We start from the raw sequence: 18172 nt of genomic DNA, 5'->3' as shown, positions 1-18172 counted from the left end.
GTTCAGTTCGTAATAATTTGCATACACTAGAGAAAATCTCTGCAGTTACGTTTCGGCATTGTGTGCAGAAATGTATTAGATGTAATTCTGATTATTTGCTATAAAACAAAATCTTAGTGTCAGCTGAATATTGATTAAACCCTCTCTCCACTGCTCCTCCCCCGAGCACTGGGGCAGCGTGATTCCTACCCCAATGGGCCTCATTAGCGCATGTTGTAGTTCCCATTTTTGACCGCTAACTGCAGTAATAACTCTGTGGAGATAAATGAGGTGCTGAGCACGATGCCCTGTGATTGTACATCTAGATAGGCGAGCAAATCAAATCAATGGGACAGCAGCTTATAGCTATCAAATAGCAACATTTTTAAAAAATCGTTGGTGACAGAAAAGAGGTAATTCATAGTTCCATTTAAAATGAGGACAAGAAATTTGGTATTCACGAAAATACAGTTAATTTGTAAAACCTTGATTGGCTTCAAGGCTTCAAACAAATCGTATAATTGGCGATGAGTTACTGCAATTTTACGCTATATACAGATTACACTGCCAATTAAGTTTAAATCGCTAATTTCGATTGCACCAAAACGCATCCATAAATCAATTTCGAGTTATCCAAAACACATCCATAAATTAAGACACGTTACTTTGAAGTGGCAGAGCTGCATTACTAGCACACGCCACAATTACGTAAAAGGTGCGCTTTAAATTGTTGTTGCTTTCAGATCCCTGTGAGCTTTGCCTTTTTTGGAGTTTTGGGGGCGTGTCTACAGGTAATCCAGCTGTCCTGTGAATGCGCTTGGTAACTTACGGTTGATCACATGACCATGAAGAAAAGCTGTGTTACCAAAACCAAAATCTGACAGGAAATTTTAGTTTACTAACTTTACTTTGTTTTTTGTTTTTTTACAGAAAGAGCTAGTAAGATTGAATGATTCCAGGTTTTGGATATACTCCAGGGCTGAGAGTGAGCAATGACTGGACCTTCTCTTTGTGTCTCATCATTCTCTTCCCATCCACCCCTTCTCTATCCACCCCTCCATCCATCTAACAGCATGCCAATGCCTTTCCACCTACTCCAGGGGAACATTTGCCAATGAAGTGTAATGAACCGTAAATTCAAGAGAAATGCAAATAGCCTTCTTCACTAGAAGGAAATACAGTATATTTAGGAATCATAGCTTTTATGTACAGAGTCACTGTTTCATGGATCCAAAAGGAAATGGACAAATTTACATATCTTTACATTTAGATGCAAACTATGTCTGTGTGAATCACATCACTAGATTCAGGGTCGTCGATGCTTCAGCGACTGTAATGCTCCCGTTTTTTGTGTTCAGTCGTATCCTCAGTAAGGAAAAGGAGTTTATTGAGATTCAGTGATTTAGCTATGAAAGTCATATTGCTTTTCCTGTATGTCTTGGGTTGTTGTTTTGTTACAAGACGCTGCACTTGGTCAGTTAAGATACTTGTGTATGTTGTGTTCAGCGTTCATATCATCATTAAAGACAAGTTACACTGGCTGTCATACACACCTCAAGAATAGCCAGTGATTTACAGCTTTTCTTCTCTGCTCATGTGAGTGGATTCGTGTCTTTATGGTAGTATTGGACACATTTAGTACATCTACAGCCCAAAATGTATTCTTCACAAATCAGCCACTATTGTGGTTTGAAAGAATACAAGATCACAGTTGTGTTTTTGTCATTAACAATGTACCAGGCATTAGATTTGTGAGGCACTCGAGATGACGGTGAGGTTTGTGTTTAAATATCGAAGGTGACTTATCTCAGGTGATGTGACAGAGACCGATATGGATGATGCTGGCAATCAAAGTGAGAACTTATTTCCCAATTTAAAATTTGGCAATGAATATTATTTTCCATAAGTAGATTAGGTTATAATTGTAGAAGTAGCATCTTTTCAGTAGATTTTGAAAAACAGAAATGTATTTCAGTCCAGGAAATCTGTATCATACAACTACATATGAGCTATAGTAGAAAATGTCATCATTTGACCATAATGACGGGACCACACATTTATTCTAATTATGGATTTGAGACTTTTGGATGTAGTGCCACATATACTGTCATTTCTAATACTTTGGTCTCCAGTCAGTTGACTGTGGCAAAGAATTACTGTCCAGTTACAGACAGATAGAACTCTATATGTGTTATACAAATCCCGATTGCCTTAAGCAGCATAAACGAGTGTGCACCCAGTAATTCCTGTCACCAGTTCCATGAATATAACTTTGTTTCCAGTGACTTGGAATACTAACTGATTGGAGGCCCCAGATTGTTGCCTGCAGGACATTATTTGTTCTGTCAAATCAGGTTAATAACATGAATCAGGGCTTAAAAAAGCAGCTTTCCACTGCTAATAAGAGAAAACTAGGCATTGGCAGCTTGTTTATTACCTTTACTGAAACGTTTGGATAATAGACAGCCACCCAATCCATTATAAACACCTGAGCCTGTGCAGGAAGGCATGCACAAATCAGCCTACACAGTCACAGTATGCTTCATACATGAGCACTCATGCGTATGCAGATGTATGGACTGCACTCTCACTCTCACGCCCAGCTCGCTTGCATACTCAGCACGATAGACGCACATGTGCCTCTACACACAAACACACACTGCCTGGAGTAGACTGCTTTAGGTTTCCTGGAGGCTTGAAACACCCTTGACAGCAGGTAGAAAGAATGGCTTTAATAAGTCACCCAGTTTCCTAAAATAGACTGCCTGCCCTTACACATGTTAGAGAGTGTCCTATGCCTGCTGTCAGCCATTGGTACTGGTTTACATTGATGCTTTAGTTTGGTGCACAAATTTGAAACCTGTCCAACCTGTGCCAGGGCTAACGAGTCATGAAACTTAACTCCAACCTCCAACACGGCACAGAGTCCAGGGATAAATCTGGCACCTGACCCAATTGTCCTGAAAATTGCTATAGTTTACTAGGAGGTGTTGGGTTTATTATCATCACAGTGTGATAACCCAGTCTAAAATTATCACACAGTTGCCCAGTATCACTGTATTAATCAACCAGAAAGAAAGAAAATCTTAAGCCAGGAGGCAGCTACACATATTTCTGTCATGGAATTCAGGGGGAATGATGCATTTCTTTTTAAATTTTAGTAATAAAACAACTAAAAAAAATAAGTGAAGACTGGAAAAGGACCCATAAACTGGAATATCAAAAAAGGGACTAGGCTAAAGCTTGGCAAGGCAAAGAAAAGAAAAGAAAACTCAACATGAAACCAAAAAACACTCATGGTGCAAATAGAATATAACATATGAGCACCCACATCAACCATGCACAAACACACACAACACTCAAACACTAAAGAGGGAAAACACAGAACTTAAATAGGGAACTAATTGGGGAAACACAAAACAGCTGAGCACAATCAAGGGAGGAAATGGAGCAGACAACCAAAGAAGAAATTCAAAAAAATGATTGAGAGTGCCCTCTGGTGTTTGGGGGAGGAATTGTCCATGGTGGACATGACAATTTCATGTTTATTTTCATGTTTACTTTATTTCCATAAGAGGTCATTTCAAAATAATAGCTAAGAGACAGATTCATTTCAGTGTTTATTTACTATATGAGATTTTCAGTGGCTAAAAAATTTACATACACTTTATTAGTATTTGGAACATTGCTTTTTAATTGCTTAACTTGAGTCAAACACTTGTTGTAACATCTCACAATATTTTGCTGGAATTTTTGCCCATTCCTCCTGACAGAACTGGTGTAACTCAGTCAGGTTTGTGGGCCTCCTTGCTTGGACACACTTTACCAGTTCAGTCAACAGATTTTCTGTGGGATTCAGGTCAGGGTTTGTGATGGCCTCTCCAATACTTTCCCTTTGTTATCTTTAAGCCATTTTGTTACACCTTAGGAGGTATGCTTAGGATCACTGTCCTGCACACAATGTGATGCTGCCACCCCCGTGCTTCACAGTAGGGATTTTGTTCTTTGAATGAAATCCTCACCCTTTTTCCTCAATACATAGTGTTGATTGTTGTGGCCAAAGTGTTCAATTTTTGTCCTCTGAAAAGCTAGGTCTTCATCCTGGTGATCACCTGCAAACTTCATTCTGGCTTTTTTCTGCCTTCTTTCTTCTGCGACAGTCTTTCAGGCCACAGCAATGTGCCACTCTCTTAATGATGGATGCACGTGTTTGGTATCTGATGCCTCCAACTTCTTCACCAGTTTCTTTGTTGTTGTCTTGGGGTTCAGTTGAACCCTTCAGCCCAGAGCTCATTCATCCCTGGGAGTTCAATTCTGCCTCCTTCCTGAATAATGCAGTGTCCGTGTGGTATCAGGATTTTTAGATTTGCATACAGTTGTTTGTACAGATACTCATCGTACATTCACTTAATTGGAAATTGCTCCTAAAGAGGAACCAGACTTCTGGAAGTTGACATTTTTGTGGAGATCTTGATTTAGTTGTTTGGATATTCCAATGGTATGAAAGGCAAAAATGTAAACACTGGCTCTAAACGCTCTAAATACAGCCACAAATGCACTCCCAATTAACTTCTACTTATGACAAATGGCCAATCAGAAGCTTCTACATCAATGTCTGGAATTTTTCAGACTGTTTAAAGACATAGTCTGGAATACTGATCTAGTGAATTAGCCTCATAGCCAACTGATAGCCAATAACTTGCTGGCATGTTGTCGAGGTTGAACATACGATGTGCTACATTAGAAGCTTTCTTAGAAAAGGATAATGACTGTGTCTAGACAAAGTCATTCCTTCATGTGGGAATGTGTGTACCTGTTTGCATCTGTATTAATGCATTTATGTAGCTAACTAGCTCTCCATACTTTATTACGTAATATTATAAACTATTGTTTAGCTCGTCAGTTAGGTTTTCAAACAAACAAAATTTACAATTTGTGTACTCTTGCTTCTACATTTACCAAATTACAGCATCATAACTAGATATATTTGTACGCAGAAAGTGGTATGCAGGTTGTTTTAGCATTTAAGGTAGATAGTTTCAGGAACATTTGGATTTCAGCAGATGCCACAGTTTCTATGCTTTGTTTACAACTCTGAACTTGGTCCAGATAAAACCCTGACTGTGCAGTAAGAGGACAGATGTACGAGAAGTGTGTGTGGTGTGTGGTGTGTGTGTGTGTGTGTGTATACACTGCTCTGAAAAACATTCTGTTGTAATACTGAAGTCATACCAGGCTGCTGACATTGCATAGCATTTTATTATCTTAACAGTGTGAGGAAATGCCAGGGCTTTAGATCATTTTAATAATTCAGTTCCATAGAAATGAGTGGAGAGATTTGGCGGGGTGGAATGGCAACAGAGCCGAACATGACAGAGTACGTCTACTAAAATATTCGACTGGTTATTTATAAACTTTAAATTTGATTCTAGTTAATGTATTCATATAACTGTGGTAAACAGTGAGCCTCTCCAGCCTGCTTAGCATTTGTTCATTGTGTGCTTTTGTATAAGCCATTATGTTGCTTATGTAATGTGTAAAAACACTACATAGGGAAAAAAATCAACAATGTGGTGTTGTGATGTGACTCGACACCATTACCAACCCAAAGTTTGATTATTATCTAATGACATCACATCCTGACGTATTTTATTCCCTTTTATACCACCAACAGTTTCAGCTATCCACAGTCGTTCCCTCACCAGCCTCTCTTTTTCTCTCTCTTGAAGTAAAAGTAAAAAAAACAGCAGTTACAGCTTTATCCCTGACTGTTTCAAAGTGCTGACACTGGAGACTCCTTCCCTCAATGTTATGTAATGTTTGTTCACAGAAATCCTCACCATATCAACAATTACAGTGAGCTTTTTTTTTTTTTTTTTTGAAGTAGAGCGTCCACCATACAAGCGCATGTATTAGACAAGGCACATTAATATAAACCACGACAGTCAGAGCTGCTGTTATAGAAAATGAATCCACACCTCCCTACCAATCAGAATCCAGCATTCAGCTGGGGTACGGTATAATGCTTGTAAAAGGATATTTATCTTCCTTTCCTTGGGTTTCCATATTAGCTATTAGAAGCAATATGTTGGTACTTTAGATTTGATATCAAGGCAGAAAATCAATGGTTCAGTTAGCTTTTTATTCCATAAATGATAATGGTGGTGTAATTTGCTGCTTGTACTTTGATACACAGCATTATAGTGTGGTTTGCTTTATCATTGGCTTCTTTATATATGCATTATTTGCACTTTTGTGCTTTTGAGTTGGCGGTTTACAAAGGGGAAATTAACAGCTGATTAGTTTAACAGCTAAGTTCTTCTTTAGGAAAGGTGCCAGTGTATATTCTTACTAACAGCCATGAGTTAAATAGCTTAATTATTCTCAAACACAAGGTTATTTTATAATATTTGAAAATGAAAGCCTCTAGTCATTGTCGGATAGTGCGATTATAAATAATTCCCTTCTATAACTGTGAACTACATGGACAAATAGTGCAGTTGTGTAACCAGGAAATTATAGTTTTCACACAAAGTCTATTTTGATGAAGTTATCAACTGTTCACTGATGGAGACTTGAGTGCAAAACTATTTGCGGGAATTACAGTCCAAAAGATATTGTAGTAATTGTAGTCGTAAGCCATCATAGCAAAACTGTTCATATCAATTGCAGTCCAAAGCCATCTTCATGGTTTCTAAGTGGTACCATCCACAGTAATCTCATGTATCTTCAGGCTGTCCATATTGGAGGCCATCCTCAGCAGCAGTGAGTGGTGTCCACGTGAGGAGCACTCCAACTAGAAGTAAGGCATCAGGATGCATCAGGCAGGTCCTGAGAGCAGAAGGGATCAGGATCACTGGTATCTCAGGAGTAGCATGTATAGATCAACAGAGAGAAAGAGAGAGAGAGAGAGAGTGAGTGAGAGAGAGAGAGAGAGAGAGAGAGAGAGAGAGAGAGATTGTTAGGTATGCTTATTGTCATTTAATGGTTAAGGACAATGTTCATTGTGTGCAGAGTGCAAGCAGGGACTCCAGCAAGACTAGCTGTGACAGCATAACTAAAAGGGAGAGCCAGACGGTAACACAGACATGAGGGTGCCCGGGGATATAAAGCAGCCAGACACTCCACCGTTATTTGGAAAAATTTCCCCCCATTTTCATTATTTATTTTTATGATAACTATGTTCCAATGGGTTCTCTGAAATAATAATTTGGGGGAAATAATGGTATAAAAATGTGAAAGCATGGAACAAAGCTACCCATCACGTTCAAAATTCTGTCATATTCTAACTATATCTCATTTGCCAATCGAATACTTGAGACCTTTCTCGCAGTGGCTGTGTCATCGTATCCTAATAGTAATGAATTGTAGTGTAATAGTAGCGGTTGCAGGTTTGGACACTGGGTAGGTGACAGCGAATCCAAACAGTCTATTAAGAAATGTACCTAGCTACATTTCTCACACTTGGCTAGCTAGCTAGTTCTTTTAAGTCACAGTTGCTAATGAACACAACTCCAACAAACAAGTTAGCTAGAAGAAGAACATCAGTGGTTGCAGAGTTCTACGTCTTGTATGGATGACACAACACACAAACGGATATTTCTGCGAGGAGAAGTTTATTTAGCATTTTTGGAAGGTATTCTGGAATGTTTACGTCTCAGTGGAAGTCTGAGGATTAGCTACACCTGTACACTTTGTTTACAAACAGGAATTGGACGTGATAATGCCAACTGCGCAGTGGGAGGACAAGTACACTGGAAATATGTGTGTATACTCCCGTTTACTGGTTTTCGATTGTGAAATGAGAGTGGGTTGTAGCGTTTCTAACGTTTTAACACCCTGTCAGTGCGAGAAAATGGAGGTGCTCTTAAAATGTCAGTGTGGTGAGCAAGACTCTGTTCTGTAGCTGTAAAACTGTCTTCTGTTTCTTCTGTTGTTTGGCAAGAAGGTAAGTGTTGTGTTTCTGCAGAGGTGTGTGTTTTATGCTCGTGATGGAGGAATTGAACAGGGTGTTTTGTGGGTGAAGAGAGAGTTGGATAGTGAAGTGTGTGCATATGTATGCATTGGAAAGAGAGTTTAGAGAGCTGGGCCAGTACAGCGAAAGTGTGTGTTAAAGATAAAAGCTCATTTCTATGACACCCATGCAATTCATGAACAACTTTTAAGAAGAGAAGAACATTGTGTGTGATACCCAGGTGTGTATAACAGAATTAAGGATGCTGGAAGCAGGCAGTAGAGAGCTGTGCTTTTTATTGTTGTTTTTTTTCCTACTCGTAAGAAATTCTCATAAGAAAGGAACCCAAAACAAAACAATAAAAATAAATCAGCAAAGTAGACTCAATACACAGGCTCAGCAAAATGCTGTCATTCAGATTTCTCAAAATTGCACCAGCTCTCTCTTTCTGCAAGATGCATAGGATATTAATCCTACACAGGTGCAGACACTCACTGGTTACCCGCTCGTTCTCTGAGACTCCTGGCTCATCTCACAGCCAACAATCGACCACAGCCCTCTGCTGCCACAGAGTGCTTTTTTAAAGGCAAGTGCATTTGTTTGGTGAACTCCAAGCTACTGTAAGTCTGGATTTATTCCAACCTCTTGCCCAGTGCTCTGGGGATAGGCTCTTGATCCAACCCTCACAACCTTTACCCTGAATTCAACGATGGCGATTGGGAAGTTCATATTTGCAAAGTAGAGAACCCAGGATTCGAAAACACATTTGAGCTGCAGACAGCTGTGTGACACAATTCACTAACTGCAGAATGTTCCCTGTGCTTCAGACACACACACACACCCCTTGTGAGTCACCGCAGCAGGGTTTTATCAAATCAGAAATGCGTGTGCACCACTGTGAAAAAGAAGAAAAATGGGACTCCCTTCTCCAAGTCCTGTTTTTTTTGGCTAGTTTCTGGGCTTTTTGTGCAGTTTTTAACTGAGGTGGAAATTGTGTTGAGACCTGGCAACCCTCCACATCAGGGCTCATTAGCACTATTGTCCATTGATCATTATACCCATAGTCTATCATATAAAAAATCTGTGTTTTGTGTGTGTAATTGCTTTAAAAGGTTCAGACATACAAGATTAAAATGAACTTAGTGTCAAAAATAATTGATTTTGGCATTTATTCACAGTGCCTAATGCACTCTCTTTACACATCAAGATTATAAGAGATATCAGCTTGGCTAGCTAATTTGGCAAGGATGGAGAAAGGACCTTACATGTGGGTGTTTGAGGGAAGAGTAATGCATTTGGAACCAGTACACCAGCTACTTATTACCTCAGTGTAAGTGAATGGAAAAAAAAAACCTGTATTATTAAATGTGAGTTTAAGCATAATTGTGAGTCTGGTTCCTCTCAAGGTTTCTACCTCAGGGAGTTTTTCCTCCTCACGGTCGCCTCTTGCTCATTAGGGATCTAAATCTACATGCGGATTTCTGTAAAGCTGCTTTGTGTCATTGTCTATTACAAGACGTACTATACACATACAATTGAAACGGGATTGAAATAAATATGAATTGGTGTTCCAATACATATGCCATGAAAGTGAAATACATTTGGGAGATGGCTGTGATTATTTACGAGTGTGTTAATAAATGTTTTCAGCTTTATGCATGAATATTAGAAGACACTGAGCATTATTTTAATCAGCAAAACAGTGGGGTTCATTTTCCAAAACTGTGACTGTATTTATGACTGATAAAGCTATGACTGTGTCCTTGTGTGTGTGTGTGTGTGTGTGTGTGTGCGTGCGTGTGTGTAAATGAGTACACGAGCAGGCGGACACTGACAGATGGCGAGAGCAGCCGTAAACAGCTCAGAGCCCTTAGCGGTTGTGCGAGTGTGTAAATCCATCTCATGATGAAAAGACCTTTTAGTTTTGTCAGGCCTTCCCCAGAGATCGCCCATCTTTCCTCGCACTATCGACCCCCTGTTTACCCGCACGCGCTACAAACCTTACTGTCCGTCTCTGAAAAGAGGACGAATCTTCCTTATCCATCCTTGCTTAGGCGTTGTGGCAGGTGGCTTGGCTGTGTTTTTTTTTTTTTTTTCTCTCAGTTTTATCCTTCCAGCTCACCCTCCCCCACTAGATTGGATCGGGGGCTGTAAATTTTCTCCTCAAGGGCATGAAATAAGGGGCTGTGAATTTCTCAGGCGCCTCTCCTGAGGATTTGGGCTTCACCTGAGACAAAATAGGGCAGATAAAAAGAGACAGCAGCCTTGTCTGGTGCTCTTTTCTCCACCCCTCTCTCTCTCTCTCTCTCTCTCTCTCTCTCACTTTCTGTCTGTCTCTAGGATTACAAAGAGAGAGGGAAAAATAAAAAAGCCGTCAGTATTTCTATCTCACACCCTAGAAGAGACACTGGAGGGCCCGTGACAGACGTGAAGGGAGGGGGCAGGTGCGCTCTGTTTCACTCCGCCTGTCAGAGTTACAGCTTTAAACATGCCAGAGTAAGGACTGAGGGATTGAAGCACTGGGACGATGGCAGAACACACCTGAGCTCAGCATCCATCTGCTGGGACACTGAAAAGAGCGTCGCAGCAAATTTCCACAAAGTTTAATCCTCTTCTTCAGAGCATTGCACAAATCAGTGCACACTGGCTTCGTTTTCTGTACATACGTGAAGTGAATATTAGGGTTGTAATGCAATGACACGATCTGTATCTGTATCTGTATCTGTTTAGTGCTCCAAAAATATCCTGTATCTGTATTCGGATTTAAACCAGAAGTGGGCGTGGCTGAAACCTGAAAGTTGTTTTTTTAAATAAACATAACGTGTAACGACTTCCACAATTCATAACGCAACAATTCAATTCGATGTTTGATGTTAACACAGAATCTGCTATGACACAAAATGCGATCGATACACGACGCCAACGTTGTTCAGAATCTGTGGTAGGCCTAGGGGTGGGCGATTATGTACCAAATATCATACCACGATACTGGAAGACATTCCTGTGATACCCGATATACGTCACGATAAATCGGTTTGCTAACAAACCGCAAGCGAAACAGCGGTGTTGCATTTTATTAAAAACTGTGTTTAATGATCCTTTAATGTCTACAGAAATAAATGAACACTGGAAAGGAGGAAAAAAAAGAAACAATTCTGTAAAAAAAAAAGTTCACATTTTTAACATTTTAAAGAAAACAGTACAAAATGTTAACATCAGTCTAGCTGTCTCCAATCAGAGGTTGTAACAGTTAATTTAAAAAAAAATTTAATGCTGGTCTGGAAACCCCATTTTTTCTGCATGTCCTCTGACACCTCAACTTCAAGAAATCAAATATATTTCCCTAAAATGACATTGAAATTGTTTTATTTACTGTTGAATCTTGCCTGGACTATTTTCTTGAAAACAGAGGTCATGCTGTAAAAACAGTCAGTTAGCCTAAAAATGTCTAAAACCCTGTTAGCTAAGTGTCATTTCCGCACACAGCGAATGTCACGCTTTGATCAGGTTGTTTGTAATCAGATATTGGCTGTCAAAATGTCCCAAATGAGCTCTTTGAATACGATCTTTAAAGTATCTTTACGATCCGTTTTTACAGAGAGATCGCGTGTATCATGATACTAAACACATTTTTCACATCAGTTGCGCTCTATACTCTCAGAACCTGATTTTACTCTATTCGCTAAGTCCAGCCCCCGTTCTCTCTGACAGACCCACAAACAAACCTGTAATAGCCAAGAGAAGGCGGTTCCTTAGTTTATCCACGCTTGATTGTTTTCATTTTAGGAGTACGTTATTGTTGGGAAGTGCACTTTATTCAAATGTGTTTGAAAAGGTGCTTTACGTCAGTAGGGAAATTATTCTTAAATTTGTCTTAAAAACTACTAAATAAAAAGCGTGATAAACTGATCATGGATATTTTTGCCAGATCACCCATCTTTAGTAACCAGACTTTAAAAGGCTATAACTTGTGCTTATAAGCAAGAAAGCAACATATTTTTGAAAAGAAAACATTTCACTTCCATAGTTTCAGAACTACGTGTGTATTGTATTCTTGACTAACCCTAGCCTCTGTGTGTTTGTGTGATTGATTGACAGGAGCTCTCCACGCTACAGTGTGAGGTGTGCTTACTGGTGTTCTCGTTGACGGACCGCCGTAGTTTCCACCGTGTGTCTCAGCTGCGCTTGTTGCTGAGGGAGAGCCACCCCAACACTCCCATCATCCTCGTGGGCAACAAGAGTGACCTGGTGCGCTCCCGTGAGATCAGCACAGAGGGTAAAGACCAAGGCGGCGAGCAGGCTGAGCCGGAGCCATTTTAATTATTGACCAGCTCCAGTGAGGCACCTAGTTAATTAGTAATAGTAGTGTAGGTCACAGCGCTGTTAAATTCTTGAATCTGATTGGTCAGGAGGTGATCATTTTTTTTACAATATGAGCTTTGCTGAGCTAGCTATCACAGTCACAGCTAGCTGTAATTTCTTGGTTGCTATAGTAACAACTCCTTGATTGCGACTTGCATGGCAGAGAATCCACAACAGTTTAAATTTCCTTCTAAGATGTTTATTTATCATTTATGGAAGGAGTCTCCAGTGTAACAGTTTCCTCCATGGGAAAGTCTTCAGGACAGAGGAGTTTGCCAGCACTCCTCTCCAATGCAGAAACGTGTTACTATTGTCACGTTATTCATTCAGTCTTGCTTTCACTGTATGAGGCTGACGGTACGTCTACTCGTGTTGTTATCAGATCACAGATATACCGTTCAATCTGTTACTCTCCATGCTGTTCAGTCACAGCTAGAATGGAGTGCGAAAAAAACATAAAACGAGCCTTGTGTGTTTATTGTGCAGTTATAGTGTGACTACTTGTTGTTTCAAAAATAGAACAGAGGAAATGATGATTAGCGTAACATTCTTGTTCCAGTTTAGCTGAATGGGTGAAGTTAAAGGGAAAAAAAAAATCCACCTTGTATTAGTCTTCATAATTAACACAATCTTCAGTAGCACACAATATTTACGAATATGAAATTCTTCTTCTTCTTCCTACGTTACCCACAATGCACTTCGACTGTCTGCTGATAGTGGTGCAGTGGGATTTAGCCCTCTCTTCATCTCTCCCTAAAGAGAGTGATGCAGCGGTGCTTTAGTTTTTTACTCTGTCCAGTTCTCTCACCTCTTCCTTTATACACTCTGCTCAAACTTCCAACGCTTCAACTTTCAGGTTAATATCGCCATCAACGTTATCGAGTTTGGCATCTCGTAGTTTGCTAGCTAGCTAGCTAAGCCAAGTCTCTGCCGTAACACTGTCATATATACAGCATATAGATATGTTGAGTCCAACTTCTCCACAACTTCAAGTTGGAGTTCTCATTAATATGATGTTAAACGTTACTGAAAAGGAGCTCTTGCTCTATTTGTTTTTAGGAGCTAACAGCAAAACTTGTTTGGTGCCTCTTCTGTTTGAGATCATTCTGTTTGAGAGCCTCATTTATCAATCTTTTAATAAAGTTGTGTGTAAATGTTTGCATAAGCCAAACCGAGCCATAATTTTCAATTTTTATAAAAGTTTCAGAAATGTGTTCCCAGCACAGCTCATTTGCATTTAGTGACGCCCACAAAACTCCATAAAACTGAAAAAGTGGCAGAAGTGAAGGTGTAAATTTTGACTCACTTTTATGCCAGTAAAAAATTAATGACAGTATTAATAACAATAATAATAATCATGAAGTCAACAAAGTCGAGGTTCGCATTAGTTCATTTTCTTATGCGTAAATTTACACACACCCAGGAGCACGAGTAGGATACGAACGTTTTTTCGTATGTCTTTATGTGACATCACAGGAATACCAAAAATATTGCACCAGACTCACTAAACACATCACAGATATTTCTAAACAAATTGCAGTCTGCGGTTTTCCTTTAGATAGTTCCGGACCAGTGCTCACACACACACTATGAACGTCACACACTGTGGAGTGCTTGCGAAGCCTCATCTGGCACGGTAATGTGATTTCTGCAGTATGCCACATTATCTAAAGGTTAGCTTTGGCTTTCCAGTCCATTGAGTGTGCAAAGGAGAGTCCTAAGGGAGCTGTGAACAGTTTTATGTTTGAACACACCTGATTCCATTCAGGAAGGGCTCAATAATTGGCCGAACGAGGTGCACGGATCCCCTGGGACTCACTCCCAGGAACCGCTGTCCTATTTTAATGCCGTGTACTCAGTTTACCTCGTCCAGCTCGAGGGCTTCTGAGACACCAGTGTTTCAGGCGTGACTGATTAGGGTTGAAACTAAACACTATAGGAAGATGAATAGGTTTGCGTGCTGTCTATTATAGTCTGAGTGTAGGTGTGTATGGAAGATGATGTAGCAAGCGCTGCAGTCTATTAAATATTCAAATATATATAAATAAAAGGTTGAGGTCATCAGCTAAGTTGGATTTCTCATTAATATGACATTGCTGGAAAATGCCATAAGAAGAGGTGGTATGCTTCTGATCATGAGCAGTTCCTTACCTTCTCCATATTCTTCTCTTCTCATCATTCAGGTACAAGTTGATCTTTGTCTCATCTGTCCATAGGATGTTGTTCCAGAGCTGTACAGGCTTTTTTAAAAAGAATGTTTAGATATTTTTGGCAAACTTTGATTCTAATAACTCTTGGGTCTTCTTGTTTATGAGTCTTACCATTGGTTTACATCTTGTGGTAAACCTGCTGTATTTATTCTGGTGAAGTCTTCTCTTGATTGTTGACTTTGACACAGATACACCTTCCTCCTGCAGAGTGTTCCTGGCCAACTGTTGTGAAGGGGTTCTTCTTCACCAGGGAAAGAATTCTTCTGTCATCCACCACACTTGTTTTCTGTTGTCTTCCGGGCCTTTTAGTGCTCCTGATTTTATATATATATATATAAAATGCTCTAATTCCTTCAGCGTTCACCTGATTCGGATGTAAATATCCTCAAATTAAAGCTGAAGGTCTGCATTTTCAGTTAATTTTGTCTGTCAATACACTATGGTAGACAGCTAAAATAATAATAACTTTGTCAAGGTCCAAATATTTATGGACCTGACATACTGTATATAGCCAAAAACGCATCAGATTTGTTGCTGCTAGTGTAGAGCAAGCCCCTCCCCTGGGGGCGGGACATGTACAATCTAGAGAGGGTTTAATTGGATGAAAAGAAGGCTAGTACAGGAATGTGTCATCAAAAATATTTTAACATTTTCAGTAATGATGAGAACGCTGTTTTGGTGTTTTTTCCCCCCCATACTATCATAATGGTGTTCATAACTAAGAGAAAAGTACTAAAAGCTCTGAAACGTTTGCACAACGATGAAAGAGAGAGAGAGAGAGAGAGAGAGAGAGAGAGAGGAAAAAAAACAAAGGAGTTGGAGATTGGTGATAGAGGGAGGGGCAGTATTTTCATATCGCTGCATTAAACACATTCTCTCTTCGCTAATACTATAACGTGGATATTTTTAGAATCCATCATCCTGCTCTCAGACTTTTTTCTTTTATCAAACTTTGACCGCATATCCAGCTCCAGACTGTGATATGCGGTCGTAATTTAGAATACGACAAACGCACACAAAAGATTCATTCCCTTTCAGCTGTGCTGGAGGAAGATAGTGTTGAGCAATATGAGCTCATCTTTACTCACCGTGCCACATGGCGTCTTCATTTCAGCTATATCAACCCCCTCCCAATAAATCTCCACTTCCCTCCAGTTGGTTTATGGGAATATGACAATTTTATAACAGCACTCTTTGAGAGGATATTTTAAATGGTCCCAGTCTGTCTATTTTATTCTCTCTCTCTCTCTCTCTCTCTCTCTCTGTCCGCTTGTGCTGTGTCTTGCTGAATCTAGTGCCGATTTCTTTGCAAAATTTCTCCTGCTCATTTTTTCACATATTACATTTACAAATATGTATATGCATAAAATCAAACCTACAGAATCTATATAGAAAAACAGCATTTTTGCCTGCCCCAACCCACTATAACTACTTTACTTACTTCAAAAATCTTTTTTTTTTTGCACTAATATGTGCATCCATTGAATCTCATGCTTGAAACATCCTTTTCCATGAGACGTCCATTATAGGTCATAAAAAAATGTCCATTTTAGTTCAGTCACTCAATCCTGTTACCTGAACACATTCACCCCTATGTAGTACAGTGTCACATGTTCAACAGGAAGTTGCATGATCTGAATTTCCTGCAGATCGTGGGAAGAAGAAAAGTAAAATCTGTCATTCTTTTTTCTTCATTTTCAAATGATATTGACTGACAGAGTGACTGAAAGTTCAACAAACCCAAATTATAGACTTTTTTAAGTAAAACATTTTATCGTACTTAAGTCCAAATGCCATTTGCATGGATGTTAAACCCTGTTATTTTCAACCCTGTTACTCAGTTAAGAGAACAATGCAAAATTAACTAATCGAATTGTGCAAACCAGACTGTAAGGTGTACTAATTTCCACCACTGATGGTTTTTTTCCCTCTTTTTTTGGAAGTATACCATATACCACAGCAATTTACCCAAGATTACAATGCTTCATTTAATTAATTTACAAAACATCACACATTTTAATGGTTTATAGTTAGATTCAGTGTTGTGGAATGTCCAAGAGACAAGTTAGTTCCTGTTTTCACTTATGTTATAGCTGCGATAAACAGTCATTCCCTCAATAGCCTCTCTCTCTCTCTCTCTCTCTCTCTCTCTCTCTCTCTCTCTCTCTCTCTCTCTCTCTCTCTCTCTCTCTCTCTCTCTCTCTCTCTCTCTCTCTCTCTCTCTCTCTCTCTCTCTCTCTCTCTCTCTCTCTCTCTCTCTCTCTCAGTCTGAGAAAGCAGAAAGCGTAACCTCCTCTGTCCTGAAGATCTTCCCTGAGCTGGGAAACTTTCACTGCTACAAAGAGCTTACAACTGAAACTCCTCCCATAAATGTTAAATAAATGTCTCCACATCAGCGATTATAGGTTTAACTATGTTAAACAGCATGTTTTTTTTTTTTTTTTTTTTTTTTTTTTTTTTAAATCCATTTATTATTAGTCTTAGATTATGTGGACCGTCCACCGTTCAAGTCCCTGTTACTATAGAAACTATAACGTATTAGAACGAGCGTATTAATATTAACCTATTGTTCATGTTACAGCTGGAACTATTTTCCGAGCTATGCTGTTATATGGAAATAATAAACACCTTCTGACCAATCAGATCCGAGAATTCAACTGGTATAATACTTCTTCATATTATTATTATTATTATTATTTATGGATTATTACTGCTAGCTAGATTACAGTTTAGCGCTACTTTTGACAGGTTTCTTAAGTAACGGATAACAAATAATAAACAATTTGGTTGTTTGGACCTGTTTTTTTTCCTTTCAAGCCACATCAGTACAGCTGTCTCCTCCAAAATCAGTGTGTAGAGCCTTGGAGTAACTACTACATTTTAAATGAGATCACGCTTTAATCGAGCTCTGCGTAAAATTTAAAAGCCTCAAATTAAGTTTTATTAAGTCATTTTTTTTCCCAGTGTCCTTTAATTTCTCTGGCTGCTTCTTAGAAGCACGTTATAATTTGATCTAGTTATTTGTGTGAACCTGATCTGTTTTCTAATATGGAGTGTGTGTCTCAAAATTTGCAAAACTGCTTGCTTATGATCGACAGCTCTCACATTAGTTTATGATAGTTTGGCTTTACGGTCTCATAGTTGGCATGAGAAGCTTGTCTCAGTCAGAATATTGACAGTGCGTTCATATTTATAGTCTCATCTCCTGCAGAAACTGATGCTCCCCCTGAGTTCATTGTGAATGCCAGCCTACTTTATCAGGGTAGACCCATAAACATGCATTGACTTGAAATTGATTCTCGTGTCACCCAAAGTGGTGGACATGCTGACGTACTGCATCCAGCTTTTTTCTGGATCAGTAGGTTCAGGTTTGTTAGGATCTGAAGAAGGCAAAATTGTGAATAATTTCACCTGTAAGATTGTACTTCTAATCAGAAAGACTTACCTCCTCGTTCTTCTTAGTACTGTTTGCCTTTATAGTATACAGTAGTAGAAATCCGCTATTCAGAAGATGGCTTCCATTTTGAGTCTGGTTCCTGTCAAGACACCACACCTCTGTCACCTCTGGCTTGCTCATCAGAGATCTAACTCTACATCTGGATTTCTGCAAAGCTGCTTTGTGACAATGTGCAATTATTAAAAGCGCTATACAAATAAAATTGAAATG

At 39.3% G+C, this 18172-nt stretch overlaps 1 protein-coding gene and 1 long non-coding RNA gene across 2 annotated transcripts in view; one reads left to right on the top strand and one right to left on the bottom strand.

Moving 5' to 3' along the window:
• Nucleotides 1–18172, top strand: part of rem2 (RAS (RAD and GEM)-like GTP binding 2) — a 30309-nt gene that overhangs the window by 6841 nt on the left and 5296 nt on the right. Inside the window, exon 4 of the mRNA XM_026936925.3 lies at nt 12032–12209. Within this exon, the coding sequence (XP_026792726.3) occupies nt 12032–12209 (178 nt within the window). The remainder of the gene's footprint in view (nt 1–12031; nt 12210–18172) is intronic.
• On the bottom strand, nt 2264–12202 carry LOC128318184 (uncharacterized). The gene is made up of 2 exons (XR_008301654.1): nt 12066–12202; nt 2264–6842 (listed from the first exon to the last, which is right to left on the bottom strand). It is a non-coding gene; the product is annotated as an uncharacterized LOC128318184 (long non-coding RNA).

Source organism: Pangasianodon hypophthalmus, chromosome 4, assembly GCF_027358585.1.
Source record: "Pangasianodon hypophthalmus isolate fPanHyp1 chromosome 4, fPanHyp1.pri, whole genome shotgun sequence".
Taxonomy (NCBI): domain Eukaryota; kingdom Metazoa; phylum Chordata; class Actinopteri; order Siluriformes; family Pangasiidae; genus Pangasianodon; species Pangasianodon hypophthalmus.
This window is presented reverse-complemented; position numbering and strand designations above follow the sequence as displayed.